This window comes from Coffea arabica, chromosome 9c (genome assembly GCF_036785885.1).
Source record: "Coffea arabica cultivar ET-39 chromosome 9c, Coffea Arabica ET-39 HiFi, whole genome shotgun sequence".
Lineage (NCBI taxonomy): Eukaryota > Viridiplantae > Streptophyta > Magnoliopsida > Gentianales > Rubiaceae > Coffea > Coffea arabica.
In genome coordinates this window covers 39,735,108-39,758,060 of record NC_092326.1, presented here as the reverse complement: position 1 = coordinate 39,758,060, position 22,953 = coordinate 39,735,108, and the positions used below count along the sequence as shown (strand labels likewise).

Below are 22,953 nucleotides of genomic sequence, written 5' to 3'. Positions count from 1 at the left end.
ATGTTCAACAATGCCTGATTAGCCCAAGGTCCTTGCTTTTTAATGCCGTTCAAGCCCTAAACAGTTAACATTTATCTACCCTGCTAAATGTTCTGCTATTTCAACCGACCTTAACAGAGCTAAAGACTCGAGTACTTCAGGGTTGTCAAGGAAATGATAGCAAGATACTGGCCATAAATGCAACGCATTCAGCAAAATATTAATTGAACAGAAAACAATTAGTCGGTAGCAGGGGTAGAACATGAACAATTGAATTACAAAGATGACAAGTTTTAGTAGGAATGCAAATTATTAACTGTATTTGCAGCTTTGATAACCTAGCTTGAAGCCAAAAAAACTGAAGTATCTCAGCAGAGAACAATTCTCAACCAGAATGCAGATTATGGAATAGAGATCTAGCAAAATGGATGGTATAAAAAGTTATAGGCGTTGGAACACTATCCCCTCATGGTGCAAGTTCTCGAGGCAAAATCATAATTGAAGTGATTGATGTTCCCCTATTTTGCTTGAGGATGAGATGCAATGAAGTCCACAGCGAGATTTATGGAGCTTATCTTGTCAGCTTCATTGTCTGGAATCTCAAATCCAAACTCTTCTTCAAGAGCCATAACAATCTCCACAGTATCAAGACTATCTAAACCAAGATCATTATGAAAATGAGCGCTTGGGGAAACCTGAAACAGATCCAAAAATGAGGAAAAAATTGGAAGAATCAGCGTAGCGAGGGACAAACTATTTCATGATTTTACTAGCATACCTTCGAGCATAAATGCTAAGACATATAAATGGAAAAGGCCAGAAAATGCATGACTTTCGTACCCCTCTCTCTCTCTCTCTCTCTCACACACACACACACACCCCCAAAAAAAAAGGGGAAAAGAAAAAACTTTAGCACGCACAGTAACGCATGCTTATTCAAGTCAGTGTGTAACAGGCTGGTGACATGCACCTGCAAAGAGGCAGGGAGAGGGAACCTGTGACAGTAAGGTTAAAACAGTCGTCAACCAAGCCATTGCATGTACCAAATCATCTTCTTTTTTATTAAAAGACAAGCTTTGTGAGAGAAACAACTCCATATGTAGCTAAAAATCACCCAAAAACTAAATCCAAATGGGTGGAACTCAATAACAGCCAAGTCATTTATGCCTTGTGTATGATTTTCTCAAACATTAAGGTAAGCAATGATTACAAACATACATTCATTCCTTAAGTTATATGTATGCTTTGCCAGGAACAAATATTAGCAACATCTGCAAGCAAAGTAGTTAAAGAAATCGCCAACAAGATGGCCTAGCAGACAAAAGGCAGATGCAAACTCAAAGAATAGTATAGATGGCCTTGCATACAAAAAGCAGAAGCCAATGTTATTGTTACTCCTGACATCACTTGCACAAACTCTACACTATCAAAGGCCAAAAGGATTCCACAGAACTCTAAGACACTGTTCAATAACCTGCAGTAAAAGATGCCCTTCATTTTATAAATAACCTCCAATGGTATTAACAGGCCCAAGTCCATTTGAATATGAAACTAGAATATACCCCTTCCAAGCCCATCCCTCAGATTTATAAGCACATTGATATGAAAAAATTGAAAAAATAGCCACATAAAAAATTGATATGAAAAAACAGCCACAAAGTTTGTAATTTGTTCTTATTTCTGGGGGAAAAGAAAGCGAACTCAAAAAGCAAAAGGATAGAATAACCATACCTGTAACTAAAAAGGATCTATTCACATACTAGTTTGATGTGTTCTCTTGTTTTATTAAAACCTCTATAGGATAGTATCTAGTAACCCTTACTTAAATGGGCTGGAATTGTCAATGGTTAGAATCTCGGCTACATTGTCTAATGCTCAATGGCTACTGACACGTTTTAAACATCGAATAATATACAAAAAATGGCTCCTTAACCAAGATCGCCAAGAAAGTCCAATTGCTTTCGCCTTTCTTAAGCCCCATGTAATTGCTTAATACCACAGACACCACCAAAGAAACAGTTCAGTATCAATAAGCTGACTCCAACTGACTGCCAATCAACACGGCTATTATTACCAAAAAAAAAATATTTGACTACTAATCGTACAAGGCTATTGCAAATCGACGAGCATGAATGGTAAATTATTTTCCGCGTCAACAAAAAATTAACACTGAAGCGCCTAAAAATCTAAACTGAAACAGCCGAAATCTTTTACAACTGGTACCCGATAATCATTTGCTAAATATGTTCACCCCTCTCCACGAATGAACAATTATTATCAAAAATCAGATTTTCCCTGATGAAATGCAAGTCCTGTAATCATGATTAAGCACCAGAAAAAGTAGTGCCTCAACAATGAAATTACCACACTAATCCCCTTCCGTCTACAGCATTTACATATCAAGACAGCAATTTCATACCAAACCAAACATTTTTCAGCATATTCAAACACCATATTACCAAAAACCCCAATAAAATCCAAATTTCCATACCGACTAATATTCCAAAAAAAAAAAAGGAAATACCTTGGAAGGATCAACTTTCTGGAAGTTCTTGACGACGGTGACGACGCGATCGGTGACCTCGGACTTGTCAAGGAAGGAGCCCCTAACTTCCTCCGAGAAGCAACGGTGCCTTAGGAAATTAGAAATTGAGCCACCAATGACCGTTCTAGGGTTTTGGAGAAATGGTTGTACTGGATGAACATTCACCCTCAGGTACTTTAGCAGTGCGTTCCTCGCCGCCATTGATCGAAGTCAAAAAAGAAGAAGAAGAAGACGGCTTGGGGTTTCCAGAAGCCTGTATTGTAGTCTGGCTTCTTCTCTTGTGCTGAAATGTGGGAGAGAGCTGCTTTACGGCCGAGCATGCCCCTGGGGTTTTGGTTGGATTTATTGGGATTGATGTACAACTTCAACAGCATGAGGTACTAGTCTCTTGCGTCAGTGTATGAAAAGCAAAATTACAGATTTGGTTCCTAAAGTTTTACTAATGTGGCACTTCAGTTCCCAATGTTTCAAAATTAATTCAATAAAACCCTCAATTGGTTACCATCTCAGTGATATTCTGCGAGTTCAAAAAACATATATAATTCTTCAAAATGAATTTAATTATATCATAAGATAGCAACTCTACTCCATATTTATCTATTTTTTTCCTCTACTCACACTATCTACAAATCTCATATCAATTAGTATAAAATGAAAATTTGTTACAATTTTTATTAGTGTTGTTTAGCAAAATGATAATTCTCTGGTTCAAAAGAAAAGTGCACAAAAGGAGAATGATCTGAACAAAGATTAAGTAAGTCAATTATGAAAATTACTAGTATAAAAACTATCAAGAAATCATCCGAATTTCTCGTATCAAATTAATTATAACCCGTCTTATATGTGTGTTATTTATAGAAAAAATTCATGAATAATTATCTTACAGTTTTCAAACACTCTTATTTTTTTTTATGGTTAGAAGTGAATTGGCTTTATCTATATCTATAATTAGATTAGATTTACATGTCCTTGTCGATGAAAAAAATTATTTTTTTTCTACCACATTTCATAACCGAATTATACAATTCATGTATTATAATTGTTTTACTTCCTTTTAGTGGCACCACTATAGTATTTTATTTAAAAGAGGTAAGTTTAATAAATAGAATAAATTTGAGGATTGGAATGGTAAAAGTAGTGCAACTGTCAAGAAGTGACGGAAGTCTCGAAGAACACAAAATAATCCAGCTCCAAAATCCTGTCTTCAGCTTCTCAACTCTCCAAATATCTAACCATTACAAAAGGCAGTCGGAATTCGAGGGTGAGTTGATAAAGAATACTAGGAATAATATGCTGATTCTTAGCATAGCCTTGCTGCTAATTGCTGCATTCATCGGGGTGTTCTACAAATTCTGGACAGCTGATGGTACTAGTCTCACAAATACCCGCTAATTCATTCTGGAATTTGTAATATTGCGGTGCATTTATTTGCGATTGACCTTTTGCTTGATGGGTTCTTGTTTTATTCTTTAATCAGGGGATTTCACGTTATTGTCTAAAGGGCACGTAAAGCGTGAAGAAATCGAAGACAAGGTATGTTGAAATTTTCCTTTACTTTATCTCAATATATATTAGCTTTGTTGATTATGCTTGTAGAAACTGATTTTTATAATAACAAAAAGTACTCTTTTTTTGGTTGTTTTCTTGTGTCAATTTACTTTCTTGGCATAAATAGGTCATTTGGATTACTGGAGCCAGCCGTGGAATTGGTATGTTCTGTTAGTTTAGTTGCATTTACTTTTCCTAGATAACTTATTTTCGTTTTATGTCGTGAAGATTAATATTTGATTAGAATCATGCATCCCACTTCGTTGAAAATGGTATTTTGCTGAAAAGCATGTTTTATATTTGTTGCTAAATGCAATGTTTTTAATGGCATTGAGATCTCGACTGTAGATAAATTATTATAGCCTCTGATATAGCTTTATTTGATGAAAGCAAGTATACTTTCGTAAGGAAGAATCCTACGTATTTTTTGTTAGGAATAATGCTTTTTACATATGATTTGGCAATTGCATGGACATATCCTAGTTTGGAGTACTCAAACTTTGGCCATTCCCACCATAACGGTTGCACAATATGCTTGCAGGCACTATAGTCTTCCAACCACCAAATAAACTATTGGTTTTTTGAATATTTCTGGCTAAATAATGGTGTCATTGAAATTAAGTGTTTCAATTGTAACCAACGCATTACTCTAGGAAAGGACTTTTCTCTTTAAACTTGGTTATGGCAAGCATGTATTCAGATGTCCAAAATTAAACCTGTTCATTGTGGGCTTTTTGTGCTGTTTGAAATTTTGGAATTCAGGAATATTTTATTACTATGATACAAGAAATGAACTACGGATTTCACATGATTCATGGTTTACCTTTTATTCCTACACTCAGCTTATGTATCTATTTGTCTGGTATATGTCATTCCTTGGTTCTTTGGAAACTGTAGGAGAAATCCTTGCTAAACAACTTGCAAGTCTGGGGGCAAAACTTATTATTTCAGCCCGGAATGAGGCTGAATTGGAGCGTGTCAAGAAACAATTGGCTGGTATGTGGTTATATTGCGAGTTGTGTTAAACCTGCTTCATGCTTACTTGTCAATTTGTTGCTACATTTACATCTTTTAATTTCTTTTTTTTTTTTTGTCAAACATACATCTTTTAATTTCTTGGTGGCTGTAAAACCAGGAAAACATGCACCAGATGAAGTGATGATATTACCTTTGGATTTGACTTCTGGGGAAGACAAGCTTAGAGAGGCTGTACAGCAAGCTGAGTCTCTTTTCAGTGGTGCCGGTGTGGACTATTTGATCCACAATGCAGCATTTGAACGCCCAGTGAGTCCCTTTGTTTTTGAATTTATCTTTTTATGATGTCATTTTCACAATGAGAAATATATCTAGTGTTGGTTTTGTTCTATTTACAGATTTTACATGCATAAGCAGGTTGCTGATGTTGAGATTAGTTCAAGATTTATAGCAGAGTGGTGTAGTGCTAGGCTGCAACTTGGAAGAATACTAAGCAAGAGTTTCACTTAAGCAAAATAGGATCATATTCAGTTCGTACCTGATATTCTTTGCCTGTAGTGTCTGACAACAAGCAGAAAGTAATAACCATCGACATTTCATAATTTGCTGATATATAATATTTATGTATCTCTCAATCGATTTTTGTTTAATGTGGATCTCCTACTTCTGGAAAGGGTCATCTCTTTGAAGCTTTTATTTGCAAATAGATAAGAACTTGCATCCAGTTTGAGGTTTCCATTGGTGTTGCTGGGCTGTTCCTTAACCCCTGTAATATTCTTCTTTGTGCAGAAAACAACAGCATTAGATGTAACGGAGCAAAGTCTCAAGGTATCATATTTACCTACAAGTGCAGCAACGAACCTTTAATAACTAAAATCTTCGCTCATACTTCTTCTGAAGTACTGGTGTTGGTTTTTTGACTTTGGAAGAAAGCATTCATTTAACAATGTTCTTCCTTAGTAGGCTACATTTGATGTAAATGTCTTGGGACCAATATCTCTTACTCGGTTGCTGGCACCTTACATGCTGAAGCGTGGGAGGGGACACTTTGTTGTGGTATGAATTATTGAATGTTATGTATCTATTCATGTGGATAAGAAATTAAATTCCTTTTACACATTGCAGAGTACAAGAGATAATTAAGTATATTGAGAGGTGTATACACAGATACAAAACAGATATGTAGACACACAAAATGTAGCACATATTTGTGTATAAATAATTGTATATATGAATGTATTGCTGTATGTATATATGCATGTATATGTACATAAATACACATATATATGGCCATATATACATAAGCATATATGATAATCTGTGAACAGACATAACTTGATCATATACATACATGTTACTACACCTATAGAGATAAGACTTATCTATGCAAAATACTGCCGTACATGTTCCTATGCTGTATATAAAGGCAGGCAAGATTATCAAAAGTTCTGGATTACCTGTATCTTTTGATTATTTTTGATGTATATTTCAACTTCTTCTTGTATGCAGATGAGCAGTGCTGCAGGAAAGACTCCTGCACCCGGACAGGCTGTATATTCTGCTTCCAAATTTGCTGTAAATGGGTATTTTCACTCCTTGAGATCTGAGGTATGCCTACCAGTTATCCACATAAAAAAGCATTAACAGCTTTGTATACTCCTCATGTAGCCTTGCAGTATGTTTTTGCTAGTTTCAGCTGTTTCCGTCTGCATGTGTAGTTATAGGGAATGTAAGAAAAACAGGGCGTACCTCTTTGCAGTTGCTGTCTGTTAGTTTGCTGCACTGTAGGAGCATATAAATGTTCTTTAGCAGAACTAAATGTGTATACAGATTTCACTGCCTGTTTTGCATTATTAAGGTAACTGAAAAATCCGAATCAATGCACTGTTTAGAAGTCAAACCAAATCTTACATCTTGGAACACACTTCTTCAATTATGTTGTGATTATCTCCAGTCTTTCTAGAGATGTGCAGTTTTGATTACATTATTATCTTGTCGGATCATTGGTTTTGTGTATTTTATGGTTGGATTACCATACTTTTTCTTATGTACTGCATTTGTGGGGGCTAATAACATGCACAATGAAATCTTTACTTCCTCTTTGTTTGAAGGGTGATTTTTTCTTATTTTTCTTCTCCAGCTTGTTCTGCAAATCTTTTCATTCACATTGAAATTGATGGAGTAGGTTAATAGCTGCATCATGTTTTATTTTCATTTCAAGAAGCAGAATCATATGAGCAACTTAATGTTTTCCTGAAAAATTTGCAATCTACATATCTCTTAAAATCAAACATTTGAATGGTTGAGATTTTGAAAGTTTATTAATGATACAATCTGTTTAATCTGATTATAAATGGTATAGCATCTGAAAGTAACAGAACCAACAACAGCTTACTATTAAATTTTCTGTATGTTATCTCAAAAGAGTTAGTGAAGGTCAATGGACACAAGTCTATATCACGTATTAATCCACATACAGATGAGTCTATTCTCAAGCAATATTGACTTGTAATTATGTCTTTGTAGTATAATTGGTATTCTTGTGATTTTAGTTTCTTCCATTGATTACACACAAATAATGTTTCAGTTTTTTTGGATTTTTTTAATCATTTATTTCAACTAGAAATTTGAGTGAGGAGCTCACATTTAAAAGATATTCCATATGACAAATTCGTTTGGTAGGACTTGAAAGTTGATATTCTATATTTTTTTAAAGATTAAGACATGCTTCACTTGAAATTAGATTCTTTCTATGCCACTGCACTGACTAAAAAATGTTGATTAGTAGAAATGGTCATATTTCTTCCAAAACAGAGAATCCATGTTGAGTTCTATTATTTCAAATACCCAGTGCTCTTTGCAATTGAGGTTAAGTCTGACTTTCTGCTTCTGAGATACTGGGTTTTGTCGTATATTGCTTGGTCATTGTTGAGGGATTCTATAAGGTTTAACTTGTGATTGTTTTTCAGACTGATTACAATCACCAGAGAAACTTCATCCTTAGATTCTTACTAATACAATGGAAGGCTAAAATGACTAAGGACATCCAAAGGAATTTTGGGAAGAAGTAAATGACTAAACTACAGAGAAAATTTAGTATCTCAAGTTTATAAATGTCATTAGACAGTATTTATGTGTTGATTTACTTGGACAGCTTGCTATTTAAGATGTCTGTGGGAATGCATCTTTAGCATATTTCATAGCATTTCCAATTTATAAATGAGTTGTATCAATAGTGTGAGAAGTCTATTGGGAATCTATGGTAATTACCATTTCCATCTTATCTTACTGGAATCATCAGCACCATCTTCTCCATCATCTGCATCTTCATGGTCTTTCTCGTGTTTTATTCTTTTTCTTCTTGTACTTTGTGTTGCTCTTCAGTTTTTATGTTGTCATTCAGCATCTTTGTTTGTATTCATATTATTCTTCTCTTTTTTCAGCTTTATCGAAAAGGAATCAAGGTCACTGTTGTTTGTCCAGGGCCCATAAAAACATCAAGTACTCCAGAGGCAAGCACCTCATCAACAAAGTTGCCTGCTGAGGTGAGTATCTCCGTTCCAGGACAGACAGATATTTATCCGGCACTCTTTATTTGTTGTTGTTGTTGCTGCTGTTATATAACTGAAATGTCTCTTATTTCAAGCCCAATGCACCTGCCTTCTATCTCTAGAATCACTGTGATGCCTTTTTTGGTTAAAAACCAGAGGAGCTATTGATCATTCTATGATTTTATTGGTAGAGTTGAATACAAGTGTTCAGGCGCATGCAAATTTCTTTCCTTTTTGACCTGTAACCTTGATAGAGCAATGTCTAAACTATCTGTCATACTTCTCATGCCTCAGTTACAGACCATCCAACAGACTCTAGTTGCCAGTCACATTGAAAGTTTGTGTGGAGTTGAAGCATTGCAATGTTGGATGTACTTATAGTTTCATCATGAGCTGCATGAATCTGTGTGCATTTATTTCCAAGTTTTCCAATAACTGATAAAATATTTTTTCATTTTACCTTTAGTAAGTTATTGGTTGCTGTGCACTGTGAATGTGTTTGTAGCCAATTGGTTTGGTGGTCTATAGATATTTAGAAGTAAGAGATTACCATTTTATCCTTTTATGCTGTTCAGTTTTAATGTTCACTTCATCTCCATCAGCGACGTGTGTCATCAGAGAGGTGTGCTGAGCTGACTACTATTGCTGCAAGCCATGGTTTAAAGGAAGCTTGGATATCATATCAGGTAATCCTGTAAATCAATTTGCATTGCTTATGCAGTAATACTATTAGTTTGGTTCTGTGGTGAAACATTGTTAAGCCGGAGTTTTCTTCATTTTGTTTAGGTTTGTTGTCATTTACCATCTCTAGCAATCTTGTTATACAAAAAGTAGGAATTGCATTCTAATTCTAAGTTGCTTTTGCAGCCTGTGCTTGCTGTTATGTATTTGGTGCAGTATGTGCCCACTATTGGATTTTGGCTTATGGATAAGGTATCTTCTACTCTTGATTGCAGAATATTTGCATATTTGAGGTCCGAATTGCAGTAGACTGGTTTTTCAGTTTAAAAATTGCCAAAGCACAAAGTGTTGATGATGAATTTCACAAGTAATACAGACATCTGATCCTTCGTTAAACACACAATTATGTACTGATCTTAGGGTAGTAAGAGTGACTAATCTTTTGAGGTTTCAAGATATGATGTTGCCACATAGTTGCCCAGAAAATCTTTTAGAGTTACGTTGTTGTCCATGGAAAGCATTATGAAAAGCTTTGTGGTCTAATTTATCTTGACTGACCATTGCCAGAACATTGGTTTTTCATGCTATCTTGCATTGTGTACAATTAAACATTCTAGGATCATATATTGCATTAAATTTTTCTCTAGAATAAGGTGATGAAAGTTCCAACATTAATTGTTATTGGATTTTAGACTTGTAGCATGGTATATGGTTGTCCTTTTAATTTGAGGTTTTAGACTTGCATATCGATTTTTCACTGGCACTTTTGTCCTATCTCAAATTTGCTTTTTATGGTGTGAATGGCACTAGGTTGGTGCAAGACGGGTAGAAGCTGCAGCAAAGCAGGGTGATACATACTCTTTGGCTTTGCTTTTTGGTAAAAAGAAGGAATAATCAAATGAAGGCTTAGACTGACGAATCAAAGAAACAAGTCTTCCCCACCATGGATCGCCTGGTTGCATCTGCAGCACCAGAAGCCATGCGCTCTGTTTTTTGAAACTTCCATATTGTCCACATGATGAACCCACATTGTTCTCTCTCTCTCTCTCTCTCTCTCTCAAAGTTAAAGCCTTATTGTACAATGGTTTAGAATCATTAATATACTTTGTAGTGGAGAAATGTAACAGGAAATTTTGCCAAATTCCATCTTTCAGTCTCTGAGCTTGTTTATCTTCTTTTATCACCTATAAAGTAAGCTCTTTCAAGTGTTGAAAATGGTATTGAAGTAAGCTGATTGAAGGGAATAACAATAGAAGTACTCAAATCTGGATGTAATGCCGTCTCTGCCGAAATGAAAAGTGTAACTGCAACTCTACACTTATTCTATTGATGAAAGGATGAAGTACAGGACTCAGTGATGACAAAGGAGATTCATGCTTTGTTGCATGATGCCTCGTTGTTTTGCACATTAACCACCTAGGAGTTCCTGGCCAGCTAAATTAATCCTGTAGATTTCCCTTTTTGGATCCAAAAATATAAGCAAGAAGTTGTTTAATGGAACTAGTCAGGCAGCTGATCTAAGGATAGGCTAGGGAGCATAACGCTGTACCACAATAATATTTTCACTAGCTACAAAATAGTAATTGCAAGTTTTTCTAGCCAACTAAGTACCCTTAAGTTTCCTTTACCTTAAAAGACAACATATACAACTATCGAATTGATCATGCATTCAAGAATTACTCTTGATTATTCGAGACCGATGTGCTGTACTTGTACTTGAGGTAAGATTTGATGAAGAGATCCAATTCCCCATCCATAACAGAAGTAATGTCAGAGGTTTCATATCCTGTACGCACATCTTTTACCAATTTGTATGGATGGAATACGTAGTTCCGTATTTGTTGACCCCATTCAGCCTTCACTGCATCCCCCCTAATTTGCTTGATCTCAGATGCCCTTTGTTCCTCAGCTATCACCAACAGTTTAGCTTTCAGCCGGCCTAGAGCCTTGATCTTGTTTGCAAGCTGGGTTCTCTCTTCTGTAATGTGAGAACATGTACAGTCCGTGAGAAAAATTGCAATGCAACTAGTCAAAAAGGGATAAATAACAAAAAGATGCAAATAATCAAGAAATAAACTACATCAAGCTTCGAGAATCTTGTAAAGCTTAGCAATATAGCTCAAGAACAAGTTTAGGTGGGTTGTCCGGCCAACTTAATTTGGAACATGAAATACTAATAGCAGTTACAATCTAGTAATTACTAGCACTGGCATATTCTACGAACTCAAAAACGGTCTGCACTCATCTAGGAGACCTATTCTGCGACTCTGCCTTAGCTGATGCTTGAGCTAAGACCTATGTTGGAGCTGAGATCATGTGACTAATTATAATGTCAACACAAGAGTCCCTACTTGATATAAACAGAAAGATCGAAGTCAATGAAACAAAAAGGGGAGTTCAAATCAACCTCTGTGCTCAGGCATGTTTAAGATACACTTCAAAACTTGAAGGGAAAACAGCTGGTGAGACAAACCTGTGCAACGAACAGTTACACCAGTGGGGATATGAGTAATGCGAACTGCAGTTTCGACCTTGTTAACATTCTGGCCTCCTTTCCCACCAGCCCTGGAGAAAGTGATTTCCAAGTCTTCTTCTGGTATTTCAACATCCATTGACTCAGGTATAAGAGGCATGACTTCAATACCTGAGAAGCTTGTCTACAAGAAATTTAGAGTTTAATGTATCTATTCATCTTTGTTTTTGTATTTAAAATACTGGAAACCGTGTGCGAGTCTGTGGGGTGTATGTGTGTGTGAGACAGATTAAGGAGATAAAACAGGGAAAAAATTATAAGGTTACCTGCCGAAGGCCTTTGGCATTAAAAGGTGACTGTCTCACAATGCGATGGGTGCCTTTTTCCCCAGACAAGTACCCGTAGGCATATCGGCCTTCAACTTCAATTGTAGCCGATTTAATTCCAGCTTCATCTCCAAGTGATTTCTCAACCACTTTTGTTTTGTACTTTTGCTTCTCAGCCCATCTTACATACATCCTAAGAAGCATGTCAGCCCAATCCTGCACTGGAGTTTATCAAAAGAATTTTACATGAAACAGGAAAATCAGACAGAGATTATACCAACTCTACAATAGTACATAGTTGACCATCAAAAATATACCCATATTAGCCTATATTGTGCATGAGGGTGTCTTGGAAAGGTGATGGTCAATATCATATGCATGGAAAGTATCGTGTACAGAAAATGCAACCAGTAGGAAGATAACAGAAAAGAAGAGTTCTTGCAATGTGGTTGTTGGTGCTAGATATCTTCATCTCTCCAACATTTGCAGTTTAAGCGTGAAGAAAAAGATGGATAATCTTAACGTTAGTGCTTGTGGGAAACTATCAACATTTTGTAGTTAATTCGAATCCTTTGAATCAGGATGTGGCCAAAGATACTGATTCCCGATGCATGATTTGAAATTTGAGAATATGTGAATTACACACCAATAGTGCATATTGCTGGAAAATCACTAGCAGGGAAATTTAAATAGATTTTGTGTCAAGCCACTCAATTTGCTGTATATGTATTTCTAACTTCTGATCAAATATACTTGCCTCAAATTTATAAGCTAATTAATCATAAATAAGTTTCAGGGACAAAGATATACAAACATGCTTTGAATTTTGATTAACTTTAGCAATGGCTTCAAATAAGTTAAGTCAACAGTCCACTTGACCAGATGCATATCCTATTGTCTTTATTCGGTATAACTGCTTGCAGAAAACAATTTTTGAAAACTGTTTTCCCAAATAGAAGCAAATGAGCCTTGGCAGAAGATAAAAGGAAACTATGCTGAAAATCAGCTCCGGAAAGTATTTAGAACTAAAATTACCTGTGCATCAGTACCCCCTGCACCGGCTGTAATATTAATAACAGCACCTTCTTTGTCGTATGGGCCAGATAGAAGTTGTGTAAACTCAAAATGGTCCAATGCCTTGTTCAAGTCCTTAATAATACTAACAGCCTCCTCCAGAAGGCCTGTATCAATGGAGTCCATCTCCTCAGTAAGCTTTACTATTGTTTCTGCATCTTCAATCTGCATTCAGCCTATAACACATGAGTACTTTGTAATTTCTGAAACTAGCCCACATTCATTCACCCAAATTCAGAGTAACAGATGTTTAGAGCAAACCAATTAAATATTCAGCAACAAAACAATATCATGGAAAATGTAGACATGAAGCACATCTAAAGGAACAATCAATGAACTCATGGTTTATGAACAATGAAATTACAATGTCCTGAATTCTCCTAAGCTTTCCAGAGTTGTTATTTCTCAATGATCAACACGCATCAATTAGAGTCACCAAGTAATTTTGAAAGAATAAAGTCAGAAATACTAATGAAACTTGTAAAGAAACTAGATTTAGGGCATTCAACCTTCTCTCCTAAAATTTACCACTTTTGCTAGAAAGAAAAAGAAAGATGTTATACTGCCTCAAAGTGTACATTCTGCAAAAATTGATCTTCTATCATCATTCTTTTCTTTTCTTTTGTGTCTTTAATCCCAGAGAACCTCTCTTTGTCAGATCTCTTTGAACTTACTGCCTGAAAAAATATTATCTAGTATATCTTTAGGAAATTCTGCAAGCAGCTGATCAGTATATGGGCTGTTATTCGTTGATCTTGTGTCCGATTAGAAAAAAAGGGCATAATTGAAGCAAATTATGGAACAAAATAGTTCCACAGTTATAATAGACACAAGCCTCACCCGTGCTTTAAAGTCATTGAGAAGCTTCATTCTGTCTCTGACATCTGTCAGATCCTGAAGTATTTCCTGAGCTTTAGCACGATCATCCCAAAGAGAGCTATCTACGGCAGCATCCTCCAATTTTGCAAGATCTTCCTCTAGTTGCTTAAGACCAGCAGCAGCCCTAATTTCTTCTACACGCTCTGATGTAACCTCTACATTCCTCCTCAGAGTATAGAAATCTGTTTTAAGAGTACCAGAGCTATTAAAACAGAGTAAGCACTAGACATGTACACTATGTATTCTCTTCATTATATACTTCAATATGAGATCATGAGCACACGATGAGGAGAAAGTGGTAGAACACCCCATAACATCTTGTTGGCATGAAAAATACCATTCTTATGGTTAGGGTCCTGGGAATGCAAAGCATTCTTATAGCATCCATAAGTTGGTTAAAGTCCGATATACTCTCACAGAAACTAGCTACAGGATTATCGCAGGTCTTAGCAATTTCTTCTCCTTATTATGTTCAAATAAGCTCCAAGAGATTCATCAGCTGTTCCGTCTGAGAATCAAGCTCTCAGTTATAACTCATGAATTCACTTCCACTGAGCATTAACTCAATGGCACAAATATGCCCTATATAATACCTATCCTCTGATATAACCAAGTATGTCAATTCACAGTTTTTTAAGTGCTACAGTTACCTTAGCATTAGTAACTGCTCAATCACAGTAACATGGTTAGCTTGAATTATTTTTCTTGAATCTAATGAAAATTTAGAATTCTTTCATGCCAAATGTTGACATACAAGATAACTATTCTCATAACCTTCACACGCATTGCCAAATTAGGCCATTGCACAATGACTGCAAACTTCATAGAAGACCAGGAAAAAAGATTTTTAAAAGACATTACATGATTGCAACCTCAATTCGATTGTTACTAAGAGACACTAACCAGACAACCTATAGAAATGTTCAGAATTCAGTTAGATGCCAACCACCGAAATCTTAAAAACATGAAAGAATGATTTTTGTATTCATCAAATGTTCACAAAATAATTATTATCTAAATTGCTATCAATAGTTCTGAGAAAAAAATTGTTATCAATAGGCATTATCAGGGAAATATATGGTGCCAAGTTGAAAAAAGCCTACCTGGCATTGCCCATTCACTTGTTTCAGTACTAACTCCCACCTCAGGTGCGGCAAGCAAGACTTTACTGCCTTCATTTGAACACACAAACCACCACCAAAAAGCAAGCAAAATATTATTCAAAAATCACAGCAATCAAATTAGCAAGGAAGCAAAATTTGAACATCAATGAACAAAACAGAGCTACCATCAAATTAAATACCAAAACAGAAGAAACCCAACAAACAAGAAAACATGAGTTAATCGCAGGAACAGAAAAAACCCGACAATAAATACGCAAAAAGCTACAAAAAAGTTTGCAACTTTATACTCTAACAACAAGAAAAAAAGTTACTACTTCACTACTTACCAGAAAGAAAAGCAGGAGAGTGAGTGGCAGAGGAACCAATGGATAATAGACAATAAGTAGAAGTAGTATAAGAAGGAGGGGATAGAAAAGGGGTATAACGATGGTGATGCAAGGAGAAAATGGGGCTTTCTTGGTTAAAAGTGAGAGATATTGATGGTAATCTTCTTGGTGATAGAAGTAGCTTAGTGGGCTTGAATGACGTAACTGACAGTGTTGTTGGATGAATTATGAAGCTCTGCAGCATTACTCCCTCCATTTACGCTCACAAGGAGGAGTGGGAGAAGTGACAGCAAATTCCCAAAAGCAACAGCCCCAGCAAATTGCTTTCCAAGCTACAGGGGAAGCGTTTATCCTTCTTGATGAACAGGAGCAAACGTTATCTAAGAAAATAATAAGAAAAAAATATGAAGAAAAGAAAATAGAAATAAGATTAAGAATGAGGCAAGAAAATGAATATCGTAATGCTAAAAGGAAGGGGAAAATATAATTTACCCCAAATTGAAAAATTCCCATGTTGCCTCTCCATCATTTGGAATATGAGATTATTTGATAAATTACAATAGTATTTTTTGAACAGAAGAATTATAATATTTTTTGTGATGTAATGTATACGAAGTAAAAAAATTGTTGGAAAGATAAAAGTTAATTAAAAATTATAATTATGATATAAGTAAAATAGTATTGAAAAAAATTGCTATTCAAACACACTAATTTTGTGCATTATTCGTCAATTATTAATAAAAATTAATTACATCTGCCTCGCTTACTTATGGTTATAAGACAATGGATAATCAAAGTTAAATCAATTCATTTTGACTCCCTCACACACACACACACACACATGTTGAACTTATTTTTACTTCATCACAATTTTCATAAAAAGTATTATAAATTAAAATAATTGTGGCTAATGTATAAGGATGGTATCTATGCCTCATTTCTTTATAATACAATAAACATGATAGCCTTCTATAAACATTAAACAAACTCTTTAAATTGATGAATGCCTCTTGCAAGAATAAATAAGAATATTGAAAGAGCTTCACATAGATATAAAGAATGAAATAACCACCTAGCCAAAGAAAAAAAAAACACAAAAAGATAGGGGACCTAATCAAGGCAACTGATAGTTGAAGTCCTGAAGATAGCAATCTGAGAGAAGATTAGATTAGGGGGGCAATATGTAATTTTGTTAGAATAAGAGAGAAAAATGAAAATGGAGGGTAAAGGGCAAAGGGGGCAACAACAAAACAGGAAACCGGCAGTTGACTAAAACCCAGAAAGCTGTAAAACCTCTAAGAATTCGAAAACCAGCCTTCCACCTTGAATCGCCATTACTGCTGCTTTTTTTTTTTTGGCCCAAATTATTTTCAACGCCCCTCGCCTCCGAAAGCCCAGGAAAGAAATCCCACCAAAACATAAGTTCTTAAGTTTATTGTCGCCTAAAAGATAAGAATGTTGGGGAGCTGTTGGCGTTTAGGGGATTGCAGTGGACGTTCTTGTTGCTACAAAATTACAACTTGACTAATTTTCAAGGTAAGAAGATCCTAAAAAAAGGAAAAATGGGAAGAGAATAAATAGGCAATCTTGAAACATTCAGGCGGTTTTCTGTTGCTTATGCCTTAAATGCCTAAATCTGCTGTAATGCTGGGATAATTGCTTTTCTTCAAGTTCTGTGATTTTTTTCTTCCCGCTTTTTTTATTTCTTTCTTTTTTTTGGGTTTGTGAGAGGCTGCTTTTCTTGCAGTTATTCGTGTATAATCGATGTCTTGTTAATACTGCCTTTGTGTATATATTGAAGTTATATAGTCTTTGATTTGTACTTTTTTTGGTTTTTGGTTGATTCCGTAGGTGAGATAAGTAGTAGCTAAATCATTTACACAATTAACTGAATGAATTTGAGTGTTCCTCTTTGATAACGTGTTTACTAACTTATTAGACTTATCCATGTTCTATTTTACGGATAAGTACTTTCAATATTTTCTTTTTGTTTAGGGAAGAAGATAACTCAGAAGACAATAACAGAAATCCTAAAGCTCAAAAAAAATAAAAATACAAGCTTTTTGAAAAGAAAAAGAAAATGGGAGAGAATTAAAAGAGAAAATGAGAGAAAACTGTACTTGTAATAGCATTGCAGTGGTCTAGACTGAAACCTAGCAGTATCATTAAGTTGCCATAATTTTTCGTCTTCCCCTTGCATTCATTTCTTTCAACATGGGTTCTAACGTCTTGCTGTTTCACAGAGGTTAAGTTATCTTACCATTGGCTGCATGCATCTGTAAAATGACAACGAGAATGGAGTGCCACGTATGTGGTAATTTTAGCTTCAAGGATGGTGGCGATGGCTTCTATTATTGCAGCATCTGCAGCTCACAAGCTGATGATATTGTTGACACTGGTGTTGATGACGAGGACCTCTTTGGCAACAAAATCTACAGTCAGACTGCCCGTCGTTCCCAGCCCACAACTGCTGCTGCAGCCGAGGACATTTCTCAATTTAAACAAACACAATCCCAGCAAAATTTGCTTCAAGACTTGGTGGTGGATGCCGATACTGATGCAGGAGATGGAGTTGGGCCTACTGGGCCTAGTGATTTTGGGTCATATCCCGAGAATTTAAGCTATGATGACTATTATTCAGAGATAAGGTCAAGGTATTTGATGGGGTATCAGATATTGATCCAGTTGCAGTGTAAGGCTTTGGTTGAGAAGTTCAAAGTCAGCCCATTGATCATTGGTCTGGTGGGACCAATATGGTTAAGATATTTGGCTTTCACAAGGATAATGGCTGTTGACTGGGCAGATCAGGTTATTCATGAATCAGAGTCTCAAAAACAAGGTATCCTTCACTTTTAGTTCTTTAGCAACGGAAAACTCAATTATAATGTAACTTCTTGGTTTTATTGTTGTTACTGTTATAGTTTCTATGGTTTCATGAAAGTAATGGCTCCGTTTATTTCATTTGGCTAGTTTAATACATTCATGCTTAGGACACACACTATGAGTTTTGGGAGTGTAGTTGTTGATTTTGGAGTGAGAGAATACTTAGTTTAGTAAGGGCTTTTTTCTTTTGAGCAAATAAGAAAATGACATTACATCAAATCCACCTTTATGCTTAAATATATAGTCAAAATTAGTAGCTTGTATTGCTATAATTATGTGTGTGTTTTGTGAAGTATAATTATTGTAAATTGCAATGTAGTGCAGACAACTGAGTTGCCTAAGGTGGCAAAACTCATGATCCATCCTTCCATCTTTTTTCTAATACCCCTTCACTTTTCATGGATTTGCACTAGTAACAACTTTTTGAAGATAGTTGTCTAATAGCAGTTCTAATGATTGTAAGTAGCATATTCAGCAGGTTGTAGGTATAAAGTGAGTACAGATCCAAAAACTTGTAACCAGTTTTGCTATTCATTGTCTTTATTGCTCTGGAAACATTCCTAGTCTCCTATTTCACATAAATTACCGTAATCATTTTGACACATTGCTTGTAGAAGACTCTTTTGCATATGGCTTTTGTCATTTTTTGTCTGTTCGAACTTCTTCCATGAATGGGTGGGCATTTTTATGACATTTATTAGTCACTGTCCCAGTAGCATTAAATATAGTGGAGAATCACTGATGAAGAAAATGATAAGGGGGAGAGTTTGGGTGTTGGGGGAGTTTCACGAGAGTAAATTTCTGATATCTGTTTTTTGGGTCGAATGAATTTGAGTGCAGGGGAAGCCGCTGATTTTCAACCTCCCGCTAAACAAAGTAAAGAGCCACACAATATATTTGGACAGAGGGCTGTTACATTATGGCATATATCCCTCCGCAGAACAATCCCATTATCTCATTCTCTGGCTATAAATTTTCTTGTTTGTCTTCTGGCAAGAGAGGCAATCTTGCCAACAGATATACTAAAATGGATTCTTGAAGGAAAACTTCCATATTTTGCTGCTTTTGTTGAAATTGAGAAACAACTTGGACCTCCTCCTAGTGCCTGTCCTATCAGTTCTAGTCATATGTTTAGACCTAAAACAACTATGTCAGCTCAGAAGTTGGAGGCACTGGCAGGGTCTATTGCTCAAAAAATAAATCTAGAATTGCCTCCAGTGAATTTCTATGGTATAGCTTCCCGCTTTGTTGGGCAGTTATCTATTCCTGTCAAAAGCATTCTCCAACAGGCATTTCGAATATATGAGTGGTCTATGCCTCCTGAGTTGTATATATCAGCAAACATTTTAAGGCTGCCTACACGCATATGGGTGATGTCTATACTGATAGTGGCAATAAGAATTCTCTATAATTTAAATGGTTCTGGAAAGTGGGAAAAGAGTTTGTCTAGTTCCAGGAGCTCATCATCATTGGCTGGTAAGGATGGAAAACAACCTACATATACCACTAATATGACTGATGATGCTGAGAAGGACTTGTCATCACATGATTTGTGCCTTCGTGACAATGCATCAGATGATGAGGAATTTGAATTGGATGCCGTAGACCTTCTAAAGATTCTTGAAACTAAGTATGACGATCTCAGAGATACATATGGTAAAAATTTTGAGTGTCCTATTCTAAAGGCAATTGTTTTCGTGCTGCTACTGATTAGTTGATTTTTAGCTTAAAGAATTCTCACTTTCTTGGTTTGGCAGATTATTCAAAAGGTTTGACATCATATCTGCAACACTGTAAGGATGTGGTGTTTGCTGGTTCAGGACAATCCTTTGAGGATTATGAAGAAGAAAAGATAATAGAGGATTTATGGGAGTTTTATCAGAATAAGGTATTTTTCACCAGAAATCTATCCACTCCAGAATAGCAAATGTAACCTAAAACATAGTGGTCAGTGAAAAAAAAAATGCACAGTGTTTATGCATTTGATTGATGCTGTGGGGTGATATTTTATATGTGAATTGTGCCTGGTGTGAATTAAAAATGTGGACTTGTTTAAACTTGCATGTAAATATTTTTTCCTGAAGTATCTAAAAATGTCCTCTTCTTCCTTCAATTCACATTTTCAACATTAACTTCCGGCTAATCTTCTGTCCACGCCCACATGATACTCAGTCCTTTAGCTTTGCTTGACATTTCCCTAGCATCCTTTGTCTTCCAAAAGACAATGTTGTCCTTTTGCTTTTGTACTTTCTTCAAGCTTCATCCTCTTTTTCGGTAATATTGGATAGTTTTGACTTTAAAATAACCTAGTGAACTTTAAAAATTTTTGTTTCATCAGCCATTTTAGCACATGTTAACACCTTCAAGACATTTGCTTTTTTAATCTTTGGCACCATTTCATGTCAAGATGATCATGGAAAATTATTCAATATAAAATTGTCTTATTTGGTGGAAGGGGGAAAAAAGAACAGGAGCTAAAAGCTAATATTAAAACTGAGTCACTAACAAGTTTCCTCCAGTTAAGTGAAAATTAATGCTCATATGGAGCTAATTATTTCGTTCTTGTTGATTTCAGGGTGTTGAATGTCTGGAAGATCAAGAAATGAACTCATTTCAAGATAGTGGTTTGCACAAAAAGAGATCCATGGACGACATAAGAAACATACAAATACAAAACAAAGAGTGTCGATACTGCAAGAACAACCTATCAGAAGATGGCTCACAATATAGTATGGATGAGAAGAACTATTCTTCCAGGTTTGAAGATTCATCCCATGAAGGTCGATCTTCAATGGAGTCCCGCAAGGTTAAAGCAATAAGAGAACTGAAATTAGACATGGAAACGAACAGATTTTCCTATATTCCTCCTAGGCAAGTAATTATGAGTCAAAGATACATCAGTTATAATAGGAGAAGAATAGAAGGTGCTTTTGTTTATGCTGCCCATGCAGACTATTATATCTTACTTCGTGCCTGTGCAAGGGTAGCCCAAGTTGATGTTAGAAGCCTGCACATAGGTGTATTGGAGTTTGAAAAGAGATTGAAGCAACTGGAAGAGAAAATGGGCAAATGCTTGCATCTGAAAATACCCAGCGGCAGTTCTGGTTTCTGTGCTAATGAAGATGATTAAAGTCCTACGAATGACTGAACTATTTTTGAAGTAACAGGATGTCCGTTGGTGTTCTCTTATCACTTTCCCCAAGAAATTGAACTACTGGAAACTCATCCTTTGTATGGGAAGCCCAAAAAGTATGTCTTTGCTTGTGGAAACATTGACTAGCATCTGATTATGTAAATAGACCGGTGAACTACTGCAATTTTGCTAGCTACATAACCCAGACCGATTCTCAAGTATGGCATGCTGCTATGTGATACAAGTTTTAATAGCTGTGAGCATTCAGGGTGATATCAGCTTTACTGTGAATAGTAAAGGAGAAAGGTCAATAGTCTAACAGGAGAAACTGAAATGCGCTGCTTTTTTGTCACTTATGTGTGGAAAAGACCCAAGTCTTTGCAGGCCTGTGTACTTACCTACCCTCGAAGTTGCAAGTACAGAGCTCTTGGCAGGTCTCATTTGGAACTTGCCATCACAATGCACCAATCGAAAGCATCCTTGAAGTATGCAGGTTCTTCAGAGAAGCTCTGCTTGGTCACAATGTGCGCATGTATCTCGAAAACATGTTGTGGAGAAATTTTTGGACAGCGGTTTGGAGGCAAAACTGTGGAAACCACATTTAGCATATGTCTAGTTTGAGAAGAAACATCTTTAAAATAGGACGTTACTGACGTTTGATTAGTGAACTTACCCCTATATGGCATATACTGCATAGAGTAAGGAATGCCGGACCTCAGACAGTAATGAGCTACCTACATGCTAAATACCAGTAAGTTTCTTAACTTTCAGGAGTAGGTCAATAGAACAAAGAGTCCTCTTTAATTGTGCATACCATTGTGTACTATCTCTAGCAGTCTTTTCGCACTTCTGGATTATGGTAGAATTCTGCCACTGATGACAAGATTAAGTTGTTCGTCCAATTATCTAAATTGCCAATTTCTACTTCTTTTTACTATGTTATTATTGTCTTTGATTACATGAAAGTTGTATGGCTGTTCAATTTGAATCGCAACTGCCCTCTTTTTCTTATGATGGTCTTCAGGTAATGGTTCTGGATTATGCAGTGGTTCGAGGACTAGTGATTTTTACACAACATGCCATAACCATTTCTATAAATTCACATGCTGAACGGTTTTGCTAGAAACGGTTGGTGCATAAAACATACCGGTTGAAACCCTGTGCATTGTAGAGATGAAGGATTAAAAAAAACCGAGACATTGAAGTTCAACCATATTGCTGATAGTTCTTTGTATTATCAAGAGCAGTTTTGAAGCCTTGAGCATTTTAGAGAAGAGGATTGTAAAACGGGATATTTGTTTCCTATTTCGTATTGTACTTCATGTCAAATTTTCATTTACGCTTTGATGGTTCGTAAGGTTGAGGCACTTTATTAGTGAACACATTTAAGGTCACAAAACATATTTTTAGTGACATTACATGGCAGTTATGAGGGAAGGGGAACAGGCAGGTTCAA

At 36.0% G+C, this 22,953-nt stretch overlaps 4 protein-coding genes across 7 annotated transcripts; 2 read left to right on the top strand and 2 right to left on the bottom strand.

Moving 5' to 3' along the window:
* Nucleotides 1-231: 231 nt before the first annotated feature.
* On the bottom strand, nucleotides 232-2,855 carry LOC113707633 (acyl carrier protein 2, mitochondrial). Its single transcript, XM_027229897.2, has 2 exons — nucleotides 2,504-2,855; nucleotides 232-674 (listed from the first exon to the last, which is right to left on the bottom strand). The coding sequence occupies exons 1-2, from the start codon at nucleotides 2,723-2,725 to the stop codon at nucleotides 498-500; spliced, it is 399 nt and encodes a 132-aa protein (XP_027085698.2). The 5' UTR covers nucleotides 2,726-2,855; the 3' UTR covers nucleotides 232-497.
* A 779-nt stretch (nucleotides 2,856-3,634) lies between these two features.
* On the top strand, nucleotides 3,635-10,420 carry LOC113708652 (uncharacterized). 3 transcript variants are annotated; one of them, XM_027231203.2, is made up of 12 exons: nucleotides 3,635-3,890; nucleotides 4,002-4,057; nucleotides 4,200-4,233; nucleotides 4,970-5,068; nucleotides 5,208-5,356; nucleotides 5,837-5,875; nucleotides 6,011-6,103; nucleotides 6,557-6,655; nucleotides 8,491-8,592; nucleotides 9,201-9,284; nucleotides 9,466-9,531; nucleotides 10,090-10,420. In XM_027231203.2, the coding sequence occupies exons 1-12, from the start codon at nucleotides 3,650-3,652 to the stop codon at nucleotides 10,171-10,173; spliced, it is 1,146 nt and encodes a 381-aa protein (XP_027087004.2). In that variant the 5' UTR covers nucleotides 3,635-3,649; the 3' UTR covers nucleotides 10,174-10,420. The 3 variants fall into 3 exon arrangements, with proteins under 3 accessions (XP_027087004.2, XP_071920826.1, XP_071920827.1); XM_072064725.1 differs by lacking the exon at nucleotides 6,011-6,103; XM_072064726.1 differs by lacking the exons at nucleotides 9,466-9,531; nucleotides 10,090-10,420 and having other exon boundaries at nucleotides 9,174-9,283.
* A 151-nt stretch (nucleotides 10,421-10,571) lies between these two features.
* LOC113708651 (peptide chain release factor PrfB1, chloroplastic) lies at nucleotides 10,572-15,885 on the bottom strand. Of its 2 annotated transcripts, XM_027231201.2 has the most exons (7): nucleotides 15,482-15,884; nucleotides 15,135-15,203; nucleotides 13,993-14,213; nucleotides 13,114-13,317; nucleotides 12,079-12,294; nucleotides 11,753-11,936; nucleotides 10,572-11,257 (listed from the first exon to the last, which is right to left on the bottom strand). In XM_027231201.2, exons 1-7 carry the CDS (start codon nucleotides 15,735-15,737, stop codon nucleotides 10,956-10,958), a joined length of 1,452 nt encoding a protein of 483 aa, XP_027087002.1. In that variant the 5' UTR covers nucleotides 15,738-15,884; the 3' UTR covers nucleotides 10,572-10,955. The 2 variants fall into 2 exon arrangements, with proteins under 2 accessions (XP_027087002.1, XP_027087003.1); XM_027231202.2 differs by lacking the exon at nucleotides 15,135-15,203 and having other exon boundaries at nucleotides 15,482-15,885.
* Nucleotides 15,886-16,786: 901 nt separating this feature from the next.
* Nucleotides 16,787-22,854, top strand: LOC140014067 (TATA box-binding protein-associated factor RNA polymerase I subunit B-like). The gene is made up of 6 exons (XM_072064405.1): nucleotides 16,787-17,017; nucleotides 17,725-18,320; nucleotides 19,205-20,020; nucleotides 20,122-20,252; nucleotides 20,940-22,248; nucleotides 22,522-22,854. The coding sequence occupies exons 2-5, from the start codon at nucleotides 17,765-17,767 to the stop codon at nucleotides 21,492-21,494; spliced, it is 2,058 nt and encodes a 685-aa protein (XP_071920506.1). The 5' UTR covers nucleotides 16,787-17,017; nucleotides 17,725-17,764; the 3' UTR covers nucleotides 21,495-22,248; nucleotides 22,522-22,854.
* Nucleotides 22,855-22,953: the final 99 nt, after the last annotated feature.